This window comes from Myotis myotis, unplaced genomic scaffold (genome assembly GCF_014108235.1).
Source record: "Myotis myotis isolate mMyoMyo1 unplaced genomic scaffold, mMyoMyo1.p scaffold_m19_p_3, whole genome shotgun sequence".
NCBI lineage: Eukaryota > Metazoa > Chordata > Mammalia > Chiroptera > Vespertilionidae > Myotis > Myotis myotis.
This window is the reverse complement of record NW_023416335.1, coordinates 82,111,168-82,129,712: the sequence shown is the minus strand read 5'-3', so window position 1 is coordinate 82,129,712 and position 18,545 is coordinate 82,111,168. Positions and strand designations below refer to the sequence as shown.

Below are 18,545 nucleotides of genomic sequence, written 5' to 3'. Positions count from 1 at the left end.
AAATAAGCCTTTACGGATAATGAGGATGGGTAGCTGTTTAAAATCCAACTTTATGACACTGCAACTTAGAGAATGACTACTGAATATCTACCTAAAATAGCAGTTGTATCATCTGAAGCTGTTTCAGGTAGCTGTACTTAAATTCTACATTCCTGATAATGTTTTTAAAAAACAATGCCTTAACTGATTTGACTAGGGTTGGGGAACCCAAATCCTGCCCTGCTACATAGTAAAGATGACCACTAATTGTCAGGGCCAGCCTGACAGGGTTGAGCCGGGCTGAGGCAGGGAGGTGGGAATTGAGAAAAGAAAGAAAGACAGGAAAGCGGGGTCGGGAGGACCCCAGTTCTCTTGATGAACTGAAGCGAGTTTATTAGCTATACAATCCTATTTATACACAACACACTGAATAGGAGGTCTGTCAAGAGGAATGTATTCTTTGTTCCTCTTAATCTCTAAGGGAGAGACATAGCAGAAGGACAAGTTCTCAGTACAGCATATCTCAGTAAATAGTTACAGACTTCTTGGTAAGCTATGAAAGGCTGTTCTCATTCTACAAATGTTACTCCCATTCTACTGATAATCGCCATCCAAACAAGTCTGGGAAAACTGTGTGGGTAAGGGTCCCAGCCTTGCTAGCCCCTGCAGGTGCAAAGACCTTGCCAGCTTACATCTGGCCCCCAACAACTAATCATTTCACAATTCTCTCTATCCTCTCCTTTTAAAATCTAGGCGGGCTCTATGACTGCCAGTGTTCAGAGCGAGGTGGATTGCAGCTTCCACTTCCTGTCTCCTTGGACCACTTTCTACCATCGTGTGATGATGCTCTAGTAGCCACTGGAGAAGCCTCTGTGGAGAGGAACTGGGGCTCCCAGCCAGCAGCCAGTACTAACTTGAAGTGGCTCCAATTGAGGCTGCATGAAATAGAGACCAGCCATCCCCACCATCTGCTCCCAAATTGCAGATTCAAGAGTAAGATAAATGATTACTGGAACACACCTCAAACCTTAATTCAAGGTATTCAAAGATTTAAATTTAAAGGAGCAGTGAAATAATACTTACATTTTTTGAGTACTTGCTATGTGACTAAATGCTTTACACATTATTTCCTAAAACACCTTATTAGAATTATCATTTCCTCTATTCTATAGATGAGGCAATTATAGACACTGCCCAAGATCAAGTTATAGGAGGATAATATTCAAAACAACTAACTCTAAGGCACATGCTTAGTAGAAAAATGAGAATGAAAGAAATTCCAAGCTAATGCTGGGGACTCAAATTCTCACGAATACAGTATTCATTAGAAAGTATGTCAATTAAAAGGTATTTCCTGAGGGTGCCCATATATTGCTTAGCATAACTTTCAAAATTAGTGGTAACATTTTGTGAAGTATAGTATTCAGAAAACATTTTCTTAGTACTTACAACTTTATGATGGCTACTAAATACATGGAAGAGGTTACAAAGAGAAATGACAACATTTTTGCTCGAAAGGTTCTTTAATGGAGAAATAAGGCATATTACACACAGTACCAAGATATAAGTACTATAAAATGAGCAATAAAGTGGTGTGGGAATATATTCATTCATTCATTCAACCAATATTTACTGGGTGCCAATGTGGCAGTAAACAAGAAAGATATGGTCTCTGCTCTCCGAGAGTTGATTCATATAACTTTTACTGGAAGCACCAGGAAAGAAGAGATACATTTTAGCTTGGCCTTCAGGGACCTCTAGACTTTGAGCATATGAAGATCTGAGGAATAAAAGGGCATCTAAGGTACAAAGATAACAGTGAGCAGAAAAATGAAAAATACTGAAGCGCAATAAAATTAGGATGTGCAAGGAGACTTTAAAGCAAGAATGATATTTTACTAACTCTTAAATTCAATCAACTTTAAGTCAGGCCATTAGTTTATGTACCAAAAGAAAACATACTACAAATTTATAGCATGGCTCTCAACCAGGGGCAAGTTTGCACCCCCCGGGATCATTTGGCAATGTCTGTAAACATTTGTAGCTGTCACAACTGAGGGGGTGCTACTGGTCTTTAGCAGGTACAAGCATGGATGTCGCCAATCGCCCAACATTGCACAGGAGAGCTCCCACAACAGGAATGATTCAACTCAATACTGATAATATTGCCAACATGGAGAACTTCCGAACTACAGGATGCAATAAACCAAAGACGCATCTAGATATTAAAAATTATTTTTAGATAGATAAAATACAGTAGTTCAGTTTATCTGGGATGAACGCAGAATTTGTAAAGTAGTACATGCTAGAAAATAATGCTGGTAACTCTGTATCTGAATCTGTTTTCTCACCTTTGGAATAGAAAAATGATGGTGACCAGTGGCTGTTTTAAGGAAATAATTTGATGCAGTGTAAACCACAGGGCCAGCCCCTCAACACCATATGTCAACCCTTTGCTTTTGAGAAACCCCACACTCTATTCACAGTAATAAATATCCCACTTCTACTATTCTGACTGATCTCAAAAGAAACGTACTGACTTTCCAATCATATAAAAACAATATCGCTTATTGTTTTTAAAGCCCAGCTCTATGCCACTTACTCTATGGAGCTCCCTCAATGCTCTCAGTTTAAAATATTCCTTTCTCCTCTTTAACTTCCTTAGTATATCATCTATACATCTCTAATAGTATTCATGTGATTTATCTTTTTTTGAAATATAAGACCCTTTGGGTCAGGATCTATGTCTGGTTCACACCTGTAACTCCCACAGGGCCCACAACAGCATCCTACACATTGTAAGTGGTCAATGAATATCTGAATGAATAATTGAATAAATATACAGTACCAGAAGACTATAATTAAATACAAACTCCTCAGACTTCTCAAAGATCTTTCAGCCTTCCCTCATAGGGCTCATTTTGTAAATCTGTAATCATTTTAGTAGCTCTCCAAGTTCTCATGCTTCAGCTATACGGTCTCAGAGAGAGCAGAGTTCTTTAACGAGTCCTAACCACTACTTCAGAAAATACCATTCTGTAAATTCCATTGAGTTTCAGATCATTTCCCCATGGGATAGCAGTCAGTGTTTGGTCTCAAAACATTTAAAGCCCCTTAAACAACAGAGTACTAAATTTCTCAGAGAAAACAGGGACAATGTGAGTATAAACACAGGAATAGGCAAAAGTAGATTTACAGTAGCTTTATTAACTCAAAAGAATTCAATGCAACTGTAAACCTACTTTTGCCTACCCTGTATGAACAGTAAAGACATTTCTATTTATTGCTCACCAATACCAATTACATTATTGAGGATCATATTTTTTGGATACTTTTTGTGAGAGAGGAGAATATGGGGAATTTTAAACTAATAGAACAGAAATATTAAAATGTATGATTATCACAGAGAAAGTAAGACAGTAAGAAAAAAAGATCAGTTATAGAATTTTAAGGTGTTCTTTTAAAAGATAATAAAAAGACAGATTATTAATCTTTTATTATTATACCACATAACAGTGGAATAAATTATTTAGGGTTAGCACATGTACATGTATGGGAATTATGATGGTCAGTGGTGGTTTAGATTAAATACACAGGACTTTGTTTTTTAAGCACCCCCTTTTTTTCCTTCATTGTAGTACTTGAGCATCAATCAATGTTTGGTGGTTTCTTCCAGCAAGTCCTTTGCTTCATTTATTTTGGTTGCTAAGTATGGAGATCCACCTGAGGACAAAGAAAAATAATTGAATTAAAACACACTTTATTATTGACATTTTTAAGTATCAAAAAGAAGAACAATCTTAATTATAATTCTCTGATATTTTCCCACCCATCCATTCTCTCACAAATTAATTTATAAGCTGACTAGAAATCAAAACAGCATAAATTAAACTTGTTTAGTGAAGCACTACAGATACCCAGCAATCAAAGACAACATCTGAGAAAGATAATGAAAGAAAGTTATAATCAGGAATAATTTGAAAAACACTCAAACATTTTGTTGATCAGACATTACCATTCAAATATTTAACCAGAGAATTTTCTGAAATTAAGTGAATGGTGAGGTAAAGAAATCCATGGGCTCTTTTAGAGTCTAATCAAACCTTATAATTTCACAAAAATAAAATACAAGTTAAAAAGGCAACTATGTAGTACCCAGTTCTAAAAATCATATTTACTAATACAGATGAACAAATAAATGAATGATAATAAAAATAATGTTAAAGGAAATGCTCCCTGTTCTCTGAAATGATCCAATTAGAATACTTATGAAATACAGTTTTACATTTACTGTGCCCCAAAATAAAATTAAGTCAGTTCTTTCTTAGAGTTCTTTGAAATAAATTCTTTCTAATGCAAACAGCAAGAGAAAAATTGAGCTAAATTTCAAATTCAGAATCATTATAAATCACAAACAGAACCTATTTGACATATAAAAATACTAGCCCCATATTGTCATATTAAACCTGTTCAAGCATTGTACGCCTCCTAACTTCTAGTCCTAAACACTTTATTGCTTAACAGTCAAGCTAACAATCACTATAGGTCACCAGTTTCTTTGTTTTTATTCTCTCCTTGAGTTTCCAATCACCGATAGCTGTTGAAAACATCATTAAGACCTCAGTAGCTTAAAAAAGTCCAAAAAACATATAGATAGTACTGGTGTAATTGTCCTGAGTTTATTCAAATCTTTTATTGATTAAGGAAAAAGAAAGCAAGGAAAACAGATCAACAAACATGGTGTTGTAGTATAAAGGGCAATGCAGGAGGAAGCTAAATTTAGCTTTTTGCCCTTGAGTATACCAGTTACATTTTCATATCAAGATCTAAATTGCTATACTTATGGAATATATCACAGTGTCCTTGAATATACAATAAAAATTATATATGAAGTTGATGAAAGTTTCCATACACACTTGATTATGAAACAAACTGATTTCATGATTTGAAAATAATCTTGGAATTAGGTAATGCCAATCTTTTTAAGCTGTTTACATTTTTAGAGCTACCTAGGTAATGTCAGGCATCTTGTATGTCCTCAATAAATATTAAAATATTAACTCAAACACAACCTTTAATTGATTGGTATGCATTCTGGATATTTAAATCACAGTCTATAAATGCTCATTTAGCAGACAGAAAAAAATCAAAGGTACAAATCGAAAGTCTCATTAAACATTATACTCATCAATGGCAATGCTAGAGGAATGCTGGACTTTTCACTTATGTGCACAGTAGAAATTTTGGCTTGGCTCTCATTCTACCCTCCTAAGATTTGGAAAAGTTCCTAAGCCAAAAATTACAATTCCTACATTCCCTTCAAGTAGTGTTTGCTACCAGTTGTGAAATTTGAAAGGCTGAAGTGAGGGTAAGGCTTTCTTGCTGGGCCTCTTTGTTATTGCTGCCAGCAAGCGAGGTCGTGGAGTAGCAGTGGCAGCAACAGCACCTCAGTACAGTTCTAGTGTCAGTCTAGGAGGCAGTAGCTTCCCTGACAGAGTCGCTGGTTTGGGGAGTTATTCTTATAGGCCTAGTTTAGAATTTACTCCTTCAGACCTTCCAACAATTTGTAAACACTAGTACCCTGCACTAAATGCCCTCCTGCTTAACGCATCTTGTTTCTGGCACTGACTCTTGACTGCTATAACAATATGTGATATATATCCTATACTTAATGGGAACAATATACATTTGAATCTTTCAATTTTGCTCAATTTTATTGGGGAACCATCTAGATTCTATTTAATTAGAACACTCACCTCACCCTTGACCTCTGCACCTTTGTACTTCCACTAAATACTGCTAGAAATCTTCTGCTTTGGGCTGTCATGAACTATTATATTTTAGAACCACCATCCCATTAACACTAATAGAAGAGTTGAATAAAATACAACGCATCAATATGAAAGAACAGGAGGTCTACCCAGTCAGTCAAGTGTTGAGGGTAAAATCCTAGAGATAAGAAAAATGCATTGTGATGAGCCCAATATGCTGCACTGATTTTTCCTTTCAAAGAAGCTAAACACCAGATAGTATCCTATATAATCCTATATAATAAAAGGCTAATATGCAAATAGAAAGGCGGTACAACCAGAATATCCGAACAACCAGTCACTATAACATGTGCTGACCACCAGAGGGCGTGTGCAGAGCATGGCGGGCATTGGCCGCAGCAGGATGTTGGAGCAGGTGAGGGGGGCACCAGACCAAGGGGGGCACCTGTCCCACTCCCACCTGCTGCTGGAGCCTGGCACTGGCCCTGATCACTCAGTGCCATCAGTGAGTGGGAGTGGCAGCTGCTGGCCCTGGTCGCCACTGAGGGCTTCTCCACCTCCCCCTTCTCCTGAGGGGTGATCAGGACAGCAGCTGCTGCTCTCACTCAGTGATGGCGTTGGCACCAATCGCTCTGCACCATCAGGAGGTGCGAGTGCGGCTGGCACCTTCAGTGTGTGGGAGCAGCAGGAACGGGGCTGCAGGCAGACAGGGGAACCAGGGGCCGCGGTGGGAGGGGCCGGGCAGAGGTGCAGAGGATGAGCCGAGACCTGCCCCATGCCTACTGCAGCCTCATGGCCCATAGTTCATTTCAAGGCACATGAATTTTGCACTGCGCTGCTAGTATACTATACAATTCCACTTATATGAAATGCTAGAAAAGATAGCTAATGTATGGTCGCCCAAATTCGGAAACAGACTGGCAATGGGAAGAAGCACCAAGGAATTTTTAGAGTTATACAAAGCTAATATTTAGTTTATTTTTGTGTATATCTTTTGAGAACTTTCTTCATCAGGGCTTCCTATCAAAGATATGCTATCCTCATAAAAAGAATTAAAGTACATTATCTTTTCCTTCTATTTTTTGAAAAAATTAACTTGTAAAACTAACCTGGCCAAACATTTTATTTGTAGAAAGATTTTTAATTAGATTCAATTTCTCAAATAGATAGCATACTTTTTAAAATTATTATTGTCTAAAGTTTTACGTATGTCTTTTTCCCTGATTGATGCCCCCTGCCCCCCCCCCCCCGCCCCCGACTTTCACACCCTGGGCAAGCTCCCACTGCCCCAGTACCTGTGTCCATTGGTTATGCTAATATGCATGCATACAAGTACTTTGGTTGCTCTCTCTCTGCCCCTGCCCCACCCCTGCCATTTGTCTCTGGACCTATTTTTGCTCATCAAAATATGTTGATCATTATATCCCACATATGAGTGATATCATGTGATATTTATCTTTCTCTGACTGGCTTACTTCGCTTAGCACAATGCTCTCCACTTCCATCCAGGCTGTTGCAAATGGTAAAAATTCCTTCTTTTTTACAGCAGCATAGTATTCCATCATGTAGATGAACCACAGTTTTTTAATCTACTCATCTGCTGATGGACACTTAGGTTGTTTCCAAATCTTAGCTATTGTAAATTAGGCTGCTATGAACATAGGGGTGCATATATCCTTTCTGATTGGTGTTTCTGGTTTCTTGGAATATAGTCCTAGAAGTGGGATTACTGGGTCAAATGGGAGTTTCATTTGTAGTTTTTTGAGGAAACTCCATACTGTCTTCCATAGTGTCTACACCAGTCTGCATTCCCACTAGCAGTGCATGAGGGTTCCTTTTTTCCCACATCTTCGCCAGCACTTGTCAGCTGTTGTTTTGTTGACTATACCCATTCTGACAGGTGTGAGATGGTACCGTATTGTTTTGATTTGCATCTCTCGGATGATTAGTGACTTTGAACATGTTCTCATGTGTCTCTTGGCCTTCTGTATATCCTCTTTGGAAAAGTGTCTATTTAGGTCCTTTGTCCATTTTTTTGATTGGATTGTTATCTTCCTTTTGTTAAGCTGTATGAGTTATCTGTAAATTTTGGAGATTAAACCCTTATTTGAAATATCCCTGACAAATATGTTCTCCCATACAGTGGGATTTCTTGTTGTTTTGTTGATGTTCTTTTGCTCTGCAGAAGCTTTTTATTTTGATGTAGTCCCATTTGTTTATTTTCTCCTTAGTCTACATTGCCCTAGGAGCTGTGTTGGTAAGATATTGCTACGACATACGTCTGCTATTTTGCTGCCTATGGAGTGTTGTAGGTTTTTTATGGTTTCCCATCTTACATTCAAGTCCTTTAGCCATTTTGAGTTTGTTTTTTTGTGTATGGTGTAAGTTGGTGATCTAGTTTTATTTTTTTGCATGTATCTTACCAATTTTCCCAGCACTGTTTATTGAAGAGACTGTCTTGACTCCATTGTATGCTCTTGCCTCCTTTGTCAAATATTGACCATAATGACTTGGGTCAATTTCTGGGTTATCTGTTCTGTTCCATTGGTCTATATGTCTGTTCTTGTGCCAGTACCAGGAAGTTTTGAGAACCGTGCTTTGTAGTATAGCTTGATATCTGGTATTGTAATCCCTCCAACTATGTTCTTCTTTCTCAGTATTGCTGCAGCTATTCGAGGTGTTTTTTTTTGTTTGTTTGTTTTTGTTTTTGTTTTTGTTTTTGTTTTTTATTCCAGATGAATTTTTGGAGAGTTTGTTCTAGATCTTTGAAATATGCTGTTGGTATTGTAATGGGGATTGCATTAAATCTGTAGATTGCTTTGGGTAGTATGGACATTTTAATGATGCTGATTCTACCAACCCATGAACATGGTATGTTCTTCCATTTGTTTATGTCTTCCTCTATCTCTTTTTTCAATGCCATGTAGTTTTCTGAGTACAGGTCTTTTACCCCCTTAGTTAAGTTTACTCCTAGGTATCTTATTTTTATTTTTTTGGTGTAATGGTAAATGTTATTGTTTTTTTAATTTCTCTTTCTGTGAGTTCAGTATTAGTATATAAAAAGGCCATAGATTTCTGGGTGCTAATTTTGTATGCTGCTACATTGCCAAATACATTTATTAGGTCTATTAGCTTTTTGATGGAGTCTATGGGGTTTTCTATATATATCATTATTTCACCTGCGAACAAGAACCGTTTTACTTCTTTTCCAACTTGGATGCCTTTTATTTCTTCTTCTTGTCTGATTGCTATGGCTAGCACTTCCAGTACTATATTGGAGTGGTGAAAGTGGGCATTCCTGTCTTGTTCCCGTTCTTAGGGGAAATGAGTTTAGTTTTTGCCCATTGAGTATGATGCTGGCTGTAGGTTTGTCATGTAAGGCTTTTATTATGTTGAGGTGTGATCCCTCTATTGCCACTTTGCTGAGAGTTTTTTATCAAGAAAGGGTGTTGGATTTTGTCAAATGCTTTTTCTGCATTGATTGATATGATTATGTGATTTTTGTCTCTCAAGTTGTTTATGTGATGTGTCACATTTATTAATTTTCAGACATTGTACCATCCTTGCATCTCCGGAATAAATCCCACTTGGTCATGGTGTATCATCCTTCTAATGTAACACTGACAATGATTTGCTAGAATGAATTTTGTTGAGGATTTTATCATGTACATTCATCATAGATATTGGCCTGTAGTTGTTTTTTTGTGGCCTCTTTATCTGATTTTGGAATTAGGGTAATGCTGGCTTCATAAAAAGAGCTTGGAAGTGTGCCTTCCTCTTGAATTTTTTAGAATAGTCTGAAGAGCATAGGTTTTAGTTCTTTGAATGCTTGGGAGAACTCCCCTATAAAGTCGTCCAGACCTGGGCTTTGGTTTGATGGAAGATTTTTGATCACTGCTTCAATTTCCTCGGTAATTATCGGCCTATTCAGGTTTTCAAATTCTTCCTGATTGAGTTTTGGGAGCTTGTATTTTTCTAAAAATATGTCCATTTCATCTAGGTTATCCATTTTGTTGGAAGAAAGTTGTTCATAGTATTTTTTCATAATCTTTTGTATTTCTGTGGGATCGGTTGTTACTTCACCTCTTTTATTTCTGATTTTGTTTATTTGGGTCCTCTCTCTTTGCTTCTTGGTTAGAAGGTTCATCAATCTTGTTTATCCTTTCAAAGAACTAGCTCATGGTTTCGTTGATCTTTTGTATTTTTTTTTGTCTCTATGTAATTTATTTCTGCTCTGATCTTTATTATTTCCTTCCTTCTGCTTACACTGGGTTTTTCTTGTTGCTCTCTTTCCAACTCTTTGAGTGGTAAGGTTAGATAATTTATTACCATTTTCTCTTGTTTTTTAAGGTAGGCCTATAGAACTATGAACTTCCCTCTCAGGATTGCTTTCGCTGGGTCCCATAGATTTTGGATTGTTGTGTTTTCATTGCCATTTGTTGCAATTATGTTTTTAATTTCTTCTTTGAAATCTTTGGTAACCCTGTAATGGTTTAATGGCATGCTATTTAGCCTCCAGGTATTTGATTTTTCCCATTATTTTTATTATAGTTGATTTCCAATTTTAGGCCACTGTGATCTGAGAAGATGCTGGATATGATTTATATCTTCTTGAATTTGAAAAGACTTTGCCTGTGTCCCAATATGTGGTCTATCTTTGAAAATGACCCATGTGCACTTGAGAAGAATGCATATTCTGTGGCTTTTGGATGGAATGTTCTGAAGATGTCAATTAACTCCATCTGATCTAGTATTGATGTTTCTTTGCTGAATTTTTGTTTAATGGATTTGTGCAGTGGTGTTAGTGGGGTATTAAAGTCCCCTACTATGACTGTATTGCTGTCAATACCTCCCTTGATATCTTCCAGAAGTTTTTTTTATGTATTTTGGTGCTCCTGTAGTAGGTGCATATATCTTTACCAGAGTTATATCTTCTCGTTGAATTGTTCCCTTTAGTATTATGACACTTCCTTATCTCTAGTTATGACCTTGACTTTGAGGTCTAATTTATCAGATATAAGTATTGCTGCCCCAGCTTCTTTTTCATTTCCACTGGACTGAAAAACCTTTCTCCATCCCTTCACCATCAGTTTGTGTGAGTCCTTTGTTCTGAGGTGGGTCTCCTGTAGACAGCAGATATATGGGTCATGTTTTCTTATCCATTCAGCTACCCTATGTCTTTTGATTGGGGGATTTAAACCATTTTAATTTAGAGTTATTGATAGTTACTTGTTTGTCACCATTTTTATTCTTTATGCCTGTGTTCCTCTTCCCTTCCTAGTTCTTCTTTTTATGGCAGACACTGTAGCATTTCTTGCATTTCCTGGTTTGGTTGTAATAAACTCCCTTATTCCTTTTTTTTCTGTGAAGCTCCTGATTTCACCCTCAACTTTGATTGATAGCCTTGCAGGGTACAGTATTCTTGGATTCAGACCCTTGCTTTGCATGACTTTGTATATTTCATTCCATTCTTTTCTGATGAGTTTCTGTTGATAAATCAGTCAATAGTCTGATGGGAAATCCCTTGAAGGTAACTTTCTGTCTCTCTCTGGACGCTTTTAAGATTCTTACTTTGTTGTTGGTGTTTGCCAATTCAATTATGATGTGTCTTTTGGGGTTCATCTTGTTTGGGACTCTGTGAGCTTCTTGGACTTGTGTGAGTTTTTTCTTCCCAATATCAGGGAAATTTTCTGACATTATTTCTTCAAACAGGTTTTCTATTCCTTGCTCACTTTCCTCTCCTTTTGGCACCCCTATTATGCGGATGTTGTTTCGTTTTGTGTTGTCCCAAAGTTCCCTTAGGCTCTCCTCCTGTTTTTTAATTTTTTTTTCCCCAGTTGCTGCTATGCTTGGGTATTTTTTCCTACCTTGTCTTCTAACTCACTGATGCGGTCCTCCGCTTCTTCTAGTCTACTGCTGATGCTTTCTATTCTGTTCTTTATTGCAGTGATGTCATTCTTCATTTCTTCTTGGTTCTTCTTCATTTCCTCTAGGTTCTTACACATATTATTGAATTTGTCTTCCATCCTTTTCTGCGTCCTTATGACCACTGCTCTGAATTCTTTCTCTGACATACTGCGTGCCTTCATTTTGTTTACTTCTTTTTCTAGTTATTCCTCCTTTTCTTTTGTGTATGGGCTGTTTCTTTGTCTCCCCATGTTCTGGTTATGTAGCTCTCTCTGTCCTGTGTTGACTTAAAGGCACAAAATACATTACAACAAGTCACAATACACAGGGCACCAAACACAAATGTATTCACAATATGAATAACACCAAATAAAGGTGCCAACCAGAGAAAAGAAAATTAGGGGAGACAAGAGTGCAAAAATGATATTGAGAAAAGGAAAAAATGTAAGAGTGAAAAGAAAAAGAAGAAAAAAGAAAGGGGAAAAACATATGTATATGGGGAGAAAACTCAAGAAAACCAACAACTAATCCAAAAAATGCAAAAAAACAAATTCCCAGAGAAGAATGCAAAGAACAAACAACTAATCCAAACAACAAACACCCAAACAACAAACACCCAGATGAATCTGAAGAGGCAAAGCTTATTTCCAAAAGGTAAGGTCAAGAAATTGAAGGAGTGGGGAAATGGCCACAATTCAATATAGAGGATGTAGAAAGGGAATGAGTATCTAAGAAGAAAAATGAATAACAAAAAAATAAAAAAGAATATATGTATATGTATATGCACATGTATATGTATATGTATACACACACACACACATACACTGAGTGGCCAGATTATTATGACCACCTGACGTTTGTAGGCAAATTAGCTATAATTTCACACTGAAGTTGCTAGAGGGCCAGACCATTATAAATAGGGAAGCAGGTTGTTTACCACAACAGTAGAAGTGATTATTTTCTGAAGATATGGGTAAACAATGCAATTTAATAGCCTTTGACACACACACACACACACACACACACACACACACAGAGGCCAGATTATTATGACCACCTGACATTTGTAGGCAAATTAGCCATACACTGCATCGTATGGGATATGGAAGTCGAAGGCCTATTCAAACACCTTTGCTGTCTACAGTTTCCAATTCACATAGAAACACAAGGATTGGACGGTCAAGCATTGGAAAAGTCATGTGGTCCGATGAATCACGTTTCCAGTTGCATCATGCAGATAGCATAGTGAGAATTTGGCAGAAACAGCATGAAAGCATGCACCCCACATGCATGAGTGTAAACCTTCAAGCTGGTGGGGGCAGTGTTATGGCTTGGGTCATGTTTTCCTGGCATGACTTGGGCCCTTTAATTCGTGTGGAACAACGCTGAATAGCACAACATACCTAAGTATCATTGCTTATCAAGTTCAGCCTATCATGTTGATGGTGTAGCCCAATGGAGATGGCTTCTTCCAACAAGACAATGCGCCATGCCACAGTGCTCATATTGTGCAGGAGTGGTTTCAAGAACATTAGGGAGACTTTACCTTCTCAGTTGGCCCCCACAATCACTGGATCTCAATCCAATTGAGCATTTGTGGGACAAAGTTAAAAGAGCTATTAGGCAGCTGGTTCCACAACCATCAAATCTCACAGAACTGGACAGTGTTATTCATCAGGTATGGTGTCAGATTCCTCGCATCACCTTTCAACATCTCGTGGAGTCAATGCCAAGAAGAATCGCCACAGTGATGAAGGCAAAAGGTGGCCCAACGAAGTACTGATTGGGTGGTCATAATAATCTGGTCACTCAGTACGTGTGTGTGTGTGAGTGAGTGTGTATTCATCCCACGTTCAAAGGCTGTTAAATCGCATTGTTTACCCATATCTTCAGAAAAAAATGACTTCTACTGTTGTGGTAAACAACCTGCTTCCCTATTTATAATGGTCTGGCCCTCTAGCAACTTCAGTGTGAAATTATAGCTAATTTGCCTACAAACGTCAGGTAGTCATAATACTCTGGCCACTCAGTGTATACACACACACACACACACACACACACACACTAGTGGGCTGGTGCATGGATTCAATTAACTAGAAAAAATATTTTAATATTGCTATTTGTCCTTTCTCTATAATAGAAAAGTCAACCAAATTCACGATCAACAATGACAGATCGAAACACACACACAATTGCCCAGTGAGAGCTTTATAGGTAACAAGCATGCACAATACAACTTAGCCTTTTATAGCTATAGAATAAATTTGCTTAATTAGAACTGCGTGATGATTTAGCTAAACTTTTTCTAGCCCAGTGAAGCACCCCAACTCTCTTTCAGGTAATTGTCAGCAACACAGCAGTAAATATCAACATGAAGCACAATTATTATTGCAGATCATGTGGGGAGAACAAAGGGTAAAATATTTAACTGTAGTCATGTTTGACTATATTCTGTGCAGTGAGAAAACCTGAAGTCATTTTCAAGTTCCACCATTTCTTACTTTTTTCAGTCAGGTCAAGTTTCTAAACTTTCTAAATCTCCACTGTCTTGCTAATGAAAAGAAAAACGATAGGATTCTACCAAGTCTCCTATCTACCTACTCCAGGACTTCTGTGAGGATCAAATGAGATGAGGCATGTAAAAATGCTTCTCAAACATTTGGTTAAAGTGTAAAATGTCTGCACCTGGATATAAAGCAAGTGATATTCCTGGGCTGAAGAATCTCCAAGGAGGCTAGTCATTAGGGAGAGAAAGCCAGGTATTGCTATATGATGTCATTACCCAGTGACCACAGTGACCATTTCTGGGCTGGGCTAGGCTGTGGGCTGCATTTTGAGCCATGGGTATTGGAAACATTGGCTGTGATTTGGTGGGGTGTTGCTCTGGGGTGGTGGTGGGACCTGTGTCCCATTTGTGGGATGCCAAGGGTTGGTTTGTCAGTCCCAGGTCCGTGGTGCCCGCCAATGTGTGCCATGGCAGCTCCTGCATTGAGTGTATGCCCCCTGGTGGTCAGTGAGCATCATACCTACCAGTCAGATGACACTTAAGCTTTTATATATACACTAGAGGCCCGGTGCACAAAAATTTGTGCACTCGGGGTGGGAGGGGGGTCCCTCAGCCCGGCCTGTGCCCTCTCACAGTCTGGGACGCCGCAGGGAATGACCACCTGCTGGTTTAGGCCCGCCCCACGGGGGATAGGGCCTAAGATGGCAATCAGACATCCCTCTGGCAGCCCAGCAGCCCTCGAGGGCTGTCCACTTGCCAGTGGGGAGCAGGCCTAAACTGCAATCAGACATCCTTAGCGCTGCTGAGGAGGCAGGAGAGGCTCCCACCACCACTGCTGTACTGGCAGCCATTAGCCTGGCTTGTGGCTGAGCACAGCTCCTCTCATGTGAGAGCGCCCTGACCACCAGAGGGCAGCTCCTGCATTGAGCGTCTGCCCCCTGGTGGTCAGTGTGTGTCATAGTCACCAGTCATTCCCAGTCCTTCTGCTGTTAGGGTCAGTTTGCATATTACCCTTTTACTATATAGGACAGAGGCCTGGTGCACGGGGGGGGAGAGGAGGGGGCGAGTGGTTTGCCCTGAAGGGTGTCCTGGATCAGGGTGGGGGTCCCGCTTGAGTGCCTGGCCAGCCTGGATGAGGGGATGATGCCTGCTTGCAGCTGGTCGCACCGCCTTCAGGGTGGGGGTCCCCACTGGGGTGCCTGGCCAGTCTGGGTGAGGGCCTGAGGGCCGTTTTCAGGCTGGCAGATGACTGAAGCTCCCAACCTCTCTTTTTTATCTTTTCTTTTCTTTTTTTTATTCTGGGATTTATTTACCTTCTATGGCTGTCACTGGAACTGAGAGCCAGCTTTAGCTCTGAGGCTCGGCTCCAGCTCTGAGACCTCGGCTGCTGAAAGCAAATCTGGGTTTGTTTGGCTTCTATAATTGAAACACTGTTGCAGCTCCAGCTCTGAGGCCCGGCTGGCTGAAAGCAGGTTTCTGGAGTTTGTTTAGCTTCTATAATAGCAACATTGTTTCTTAGAGTGCAGCTCAGAGGCCGGCACAGCAGGCTGGGAACCTTGGCCTCCTCCATCACTGAAGCAAGCAAGCCTCCTGTTCGCTTCAGCTGCCTGGCTGCTGGCCGCCATCTTGGTTGGCAGTTAATTTGCATATCGCCCTGATTAGCCAATGGGAAGCGTGTTGGAGGTATGGTTAATTACCCTATTTGTCTTTTATTAGATTAGACTAGAGGCCCGGTGCACAAAAATTTGTGCACTTGGGGGGGAGGGGGGTCCCTCAGCCCGGCCTGTGCCCTCTCGCAGTCTGGGACCCCTCGGGAGATAACGACCTGCTGGCTTAGGCCTGCTCCCGGGTGGCAGAGGGCAGGCCCAATCCCTAGGTGCAGCCCCTGGTCGGGCTCAGAGCAGGGCCGATTGGGGAGTGGGGCACCGCCCTCTGTCATGCACAGAGCAGGGTGGATTGGGAGGTTGCGATGTCACCCTCACTCACGCTCAGGGTAGGGCCGATTAGGGGGTTGGGGCACCATCCCCTGTCACACTCAAGGCAGAGTCGATGGGGAGGTTGTGGCGCCACCCCCAGTTACGCACAGAGCAGGGCCAATTAAGGGGTTGGGGTACTTCCCCTTGTCACTCACAGAGCAGGGCCCATCAGGGGGCTTGGGGTTCTGTACCCTGTCACGCACAGAGCAGGGCCCATCAGGGGATTGGGGAGCTCCCCCCGTCACACACAGAGCAGGGCGGATCAGGGGGTTGGGGCGCCACACCTTGTCACACTCAGGGCAGGGCTGATGGGGAGGTTATGGCTCTACCCTGTCACACACAGAGCAGGGCCCGTGGGGGGGGGGGGGGGAGTTGGGGAGCCGCACCCTGTCACACACAGAGTAGGGCCGATCAGGGGGTTGGGGTGCCGCACCCTGTCACACACAGAGCCGCAGGGCGATCAGGGGGTTGGGGAGCTCCCCCCTATCAGGCACAGAGCAGGGCTGATCAGGGGGTTGGGGCGCCTTCCCCTGTCACGAACAGAGCAGGGCGGATAGGGAGGTTGTGGCCCCGCCCCGTCACACAGAGCCGCAAGGCGATCAGAGGGTTTGGGCACTGCCCCCTGTCACGCTGATCCCGGTGCCGGTAGGCCTCGCGGCTCCGCTGATCCCGGTGCTGGGAGGCATATTACCCTTTTACTATATAGGATAGAGGCCTGGTGCACTGGTGGGTGCCGGCTGGTTTTCCCTGAAGGGTGTCCTGGATCAGGGTGGGGGTCCCCACTGGGGTGCCTGGCCAGCCTGGATGAGGGGATGATGGCTGTTTTCAGCTGGTCACACACCCTTCAGGGTGGGGGTTGCCACCGGGGTGCCTGGCCAGTCTCGGTGAGGGGCTGAGGGATGTTTTCAGGTGGGGGTGACTGAAGCTCCCAACCGCTCCTTTTTTTTTTTTTTTTTTTTATTCTGGGCCAGCTTTAGCTTTGAGGCTTGGCTCCAGCTCTTAGGCCTCCACTGCTGAAAGTAGGTTTCTGGCGTTTGCTTACAATGTTGCGATCCTGCTGGCTGAAGCCCGGCGGACTAAAGCAGGTTTCTGGAGTTTTGTTTAGCTTCTATATTTGTTACATAGTTGCTTAGAGTTGTAGCTCAGAGGCCTGCAGCGTCAGGCGGGGAACGTTGGAGTCCTCCGTCACTGAAGCAAGCAAGCCTCATGTTATTTTTAAGCTGCCTGGCTATCGGCCGCCATCCTGGCTGGCAGTTAATTTGCATATTGCCCTGATTAGCCAATGGGAAGGGTAGCGGTCGTACACTAATTACCATGTTTCTCTTTTATTAGATAGGATAGATACTTTTTTCCTCTCTCTCTGTGGCTTGCTTCCACTCTTGACTCCTTATTTGCTCTGTAGCTGCCAGAGTATTCTTTCTAATATTGTAAATTAGATATCATTTCCATAACACTTAAAAATTAAAGCCAAAGTTCTTAGTACAGCTGCAAGCTACTCTATAATTTGGCCTTGGGCATCCTCTCCAATTGTATTTCCTACCACTCCTCCCTTGCTCACTATGTTCAAACACATTTTATAATTCTAGAAACACATCATATGCTCTCATTTCAAGATCTTCACATCTGATGTTTTGTCTGTTGAAATATTTTCTTATTTTTGCATGACTTACTCTGTTCAAATATTATTTACTTACAGAGAATTTCTAAGATGGCTATAAATGAACACTATAACTGCCTCCTCTCCAGCTGCCAATCTCTATCTTGTCCCCCTCCCCCACTCTGCTTTATTTATCTTAAAAGTACTTATCATCATGGCACTTTCTATATCAGTCTTTATGGTATAACAAACTACCCCAAAACTGTGGCTAAAAACAACGTTTTTTAATTCTCACTGTTCTATGCATTAGCTGGATGGTTCCTCTGAGCTGTGTCAGGTCAACTATGGCTGGATGGTCCAGGATGTCCTACTGGGACCACAGCTGGGATGGCTAGGCCTCTCTGCTTGGTCTTTCTTCCTTCAGGAGGTGAGCCTGGTCTTCTTCGCCTGGTAGTCTCTGGCTTCTAAGAGAGTAATAACTATGCTTTTTGAGACCTGGGCTCTGAATATCTCTAAAGGCACCTGCTTTTATCCACCACAGCATTAATCATCCATACAAATTGAATTATTTTGAGTTTCACAACAGTGTGTACCTTGTCAGGTACTATTTTTCCCATTTGAGGCCCAGATAATCTGAGTACCTTAAATAAGATCTAAGTAGCAATACTAGGATTCTGTTGTTGTTAGTCTTATTATTTTTTATCTTGTTTAAAGTGTTGTTTAATCCCTAACCAATTTGGCTCAGTGGATAGACTGTCGGCCTGCGGACTGAAGGGTCCCAGGTTTGATTCTGGTCAAGGGCATGTACC

At 41.1% G+C, this 18,545-nt stretch overlaps 1 protein-coding gene across 1 annotated transcript in view; it reads right to left on the bottom strand.

Moving 5' to 3' along the window:
• Nucleotides 1-3,456: 3,456 nt before the first annotated feature.
• Nucleotides 3,457-18,545, bottom strand: part of DNAJC15 (DnaJ heat shock protein family (Hsp40) member C15) — a 106,058-nt gene continuing 90,969 nt past the window's right edge. Inside the window, exon 6 of the mRNA XM_036300134.1 lies at nucleotides 3,457-3,702. Coding sequence (XP_036156027.1) covers nucleotides 3,632-3,702 — 71 coding nt within the window. The 3' untranslated portion in view covers nucleotides 3,457-3,631. The remainder of the gene's footprint in view (nucleotides 3,703-18,545) is intronic.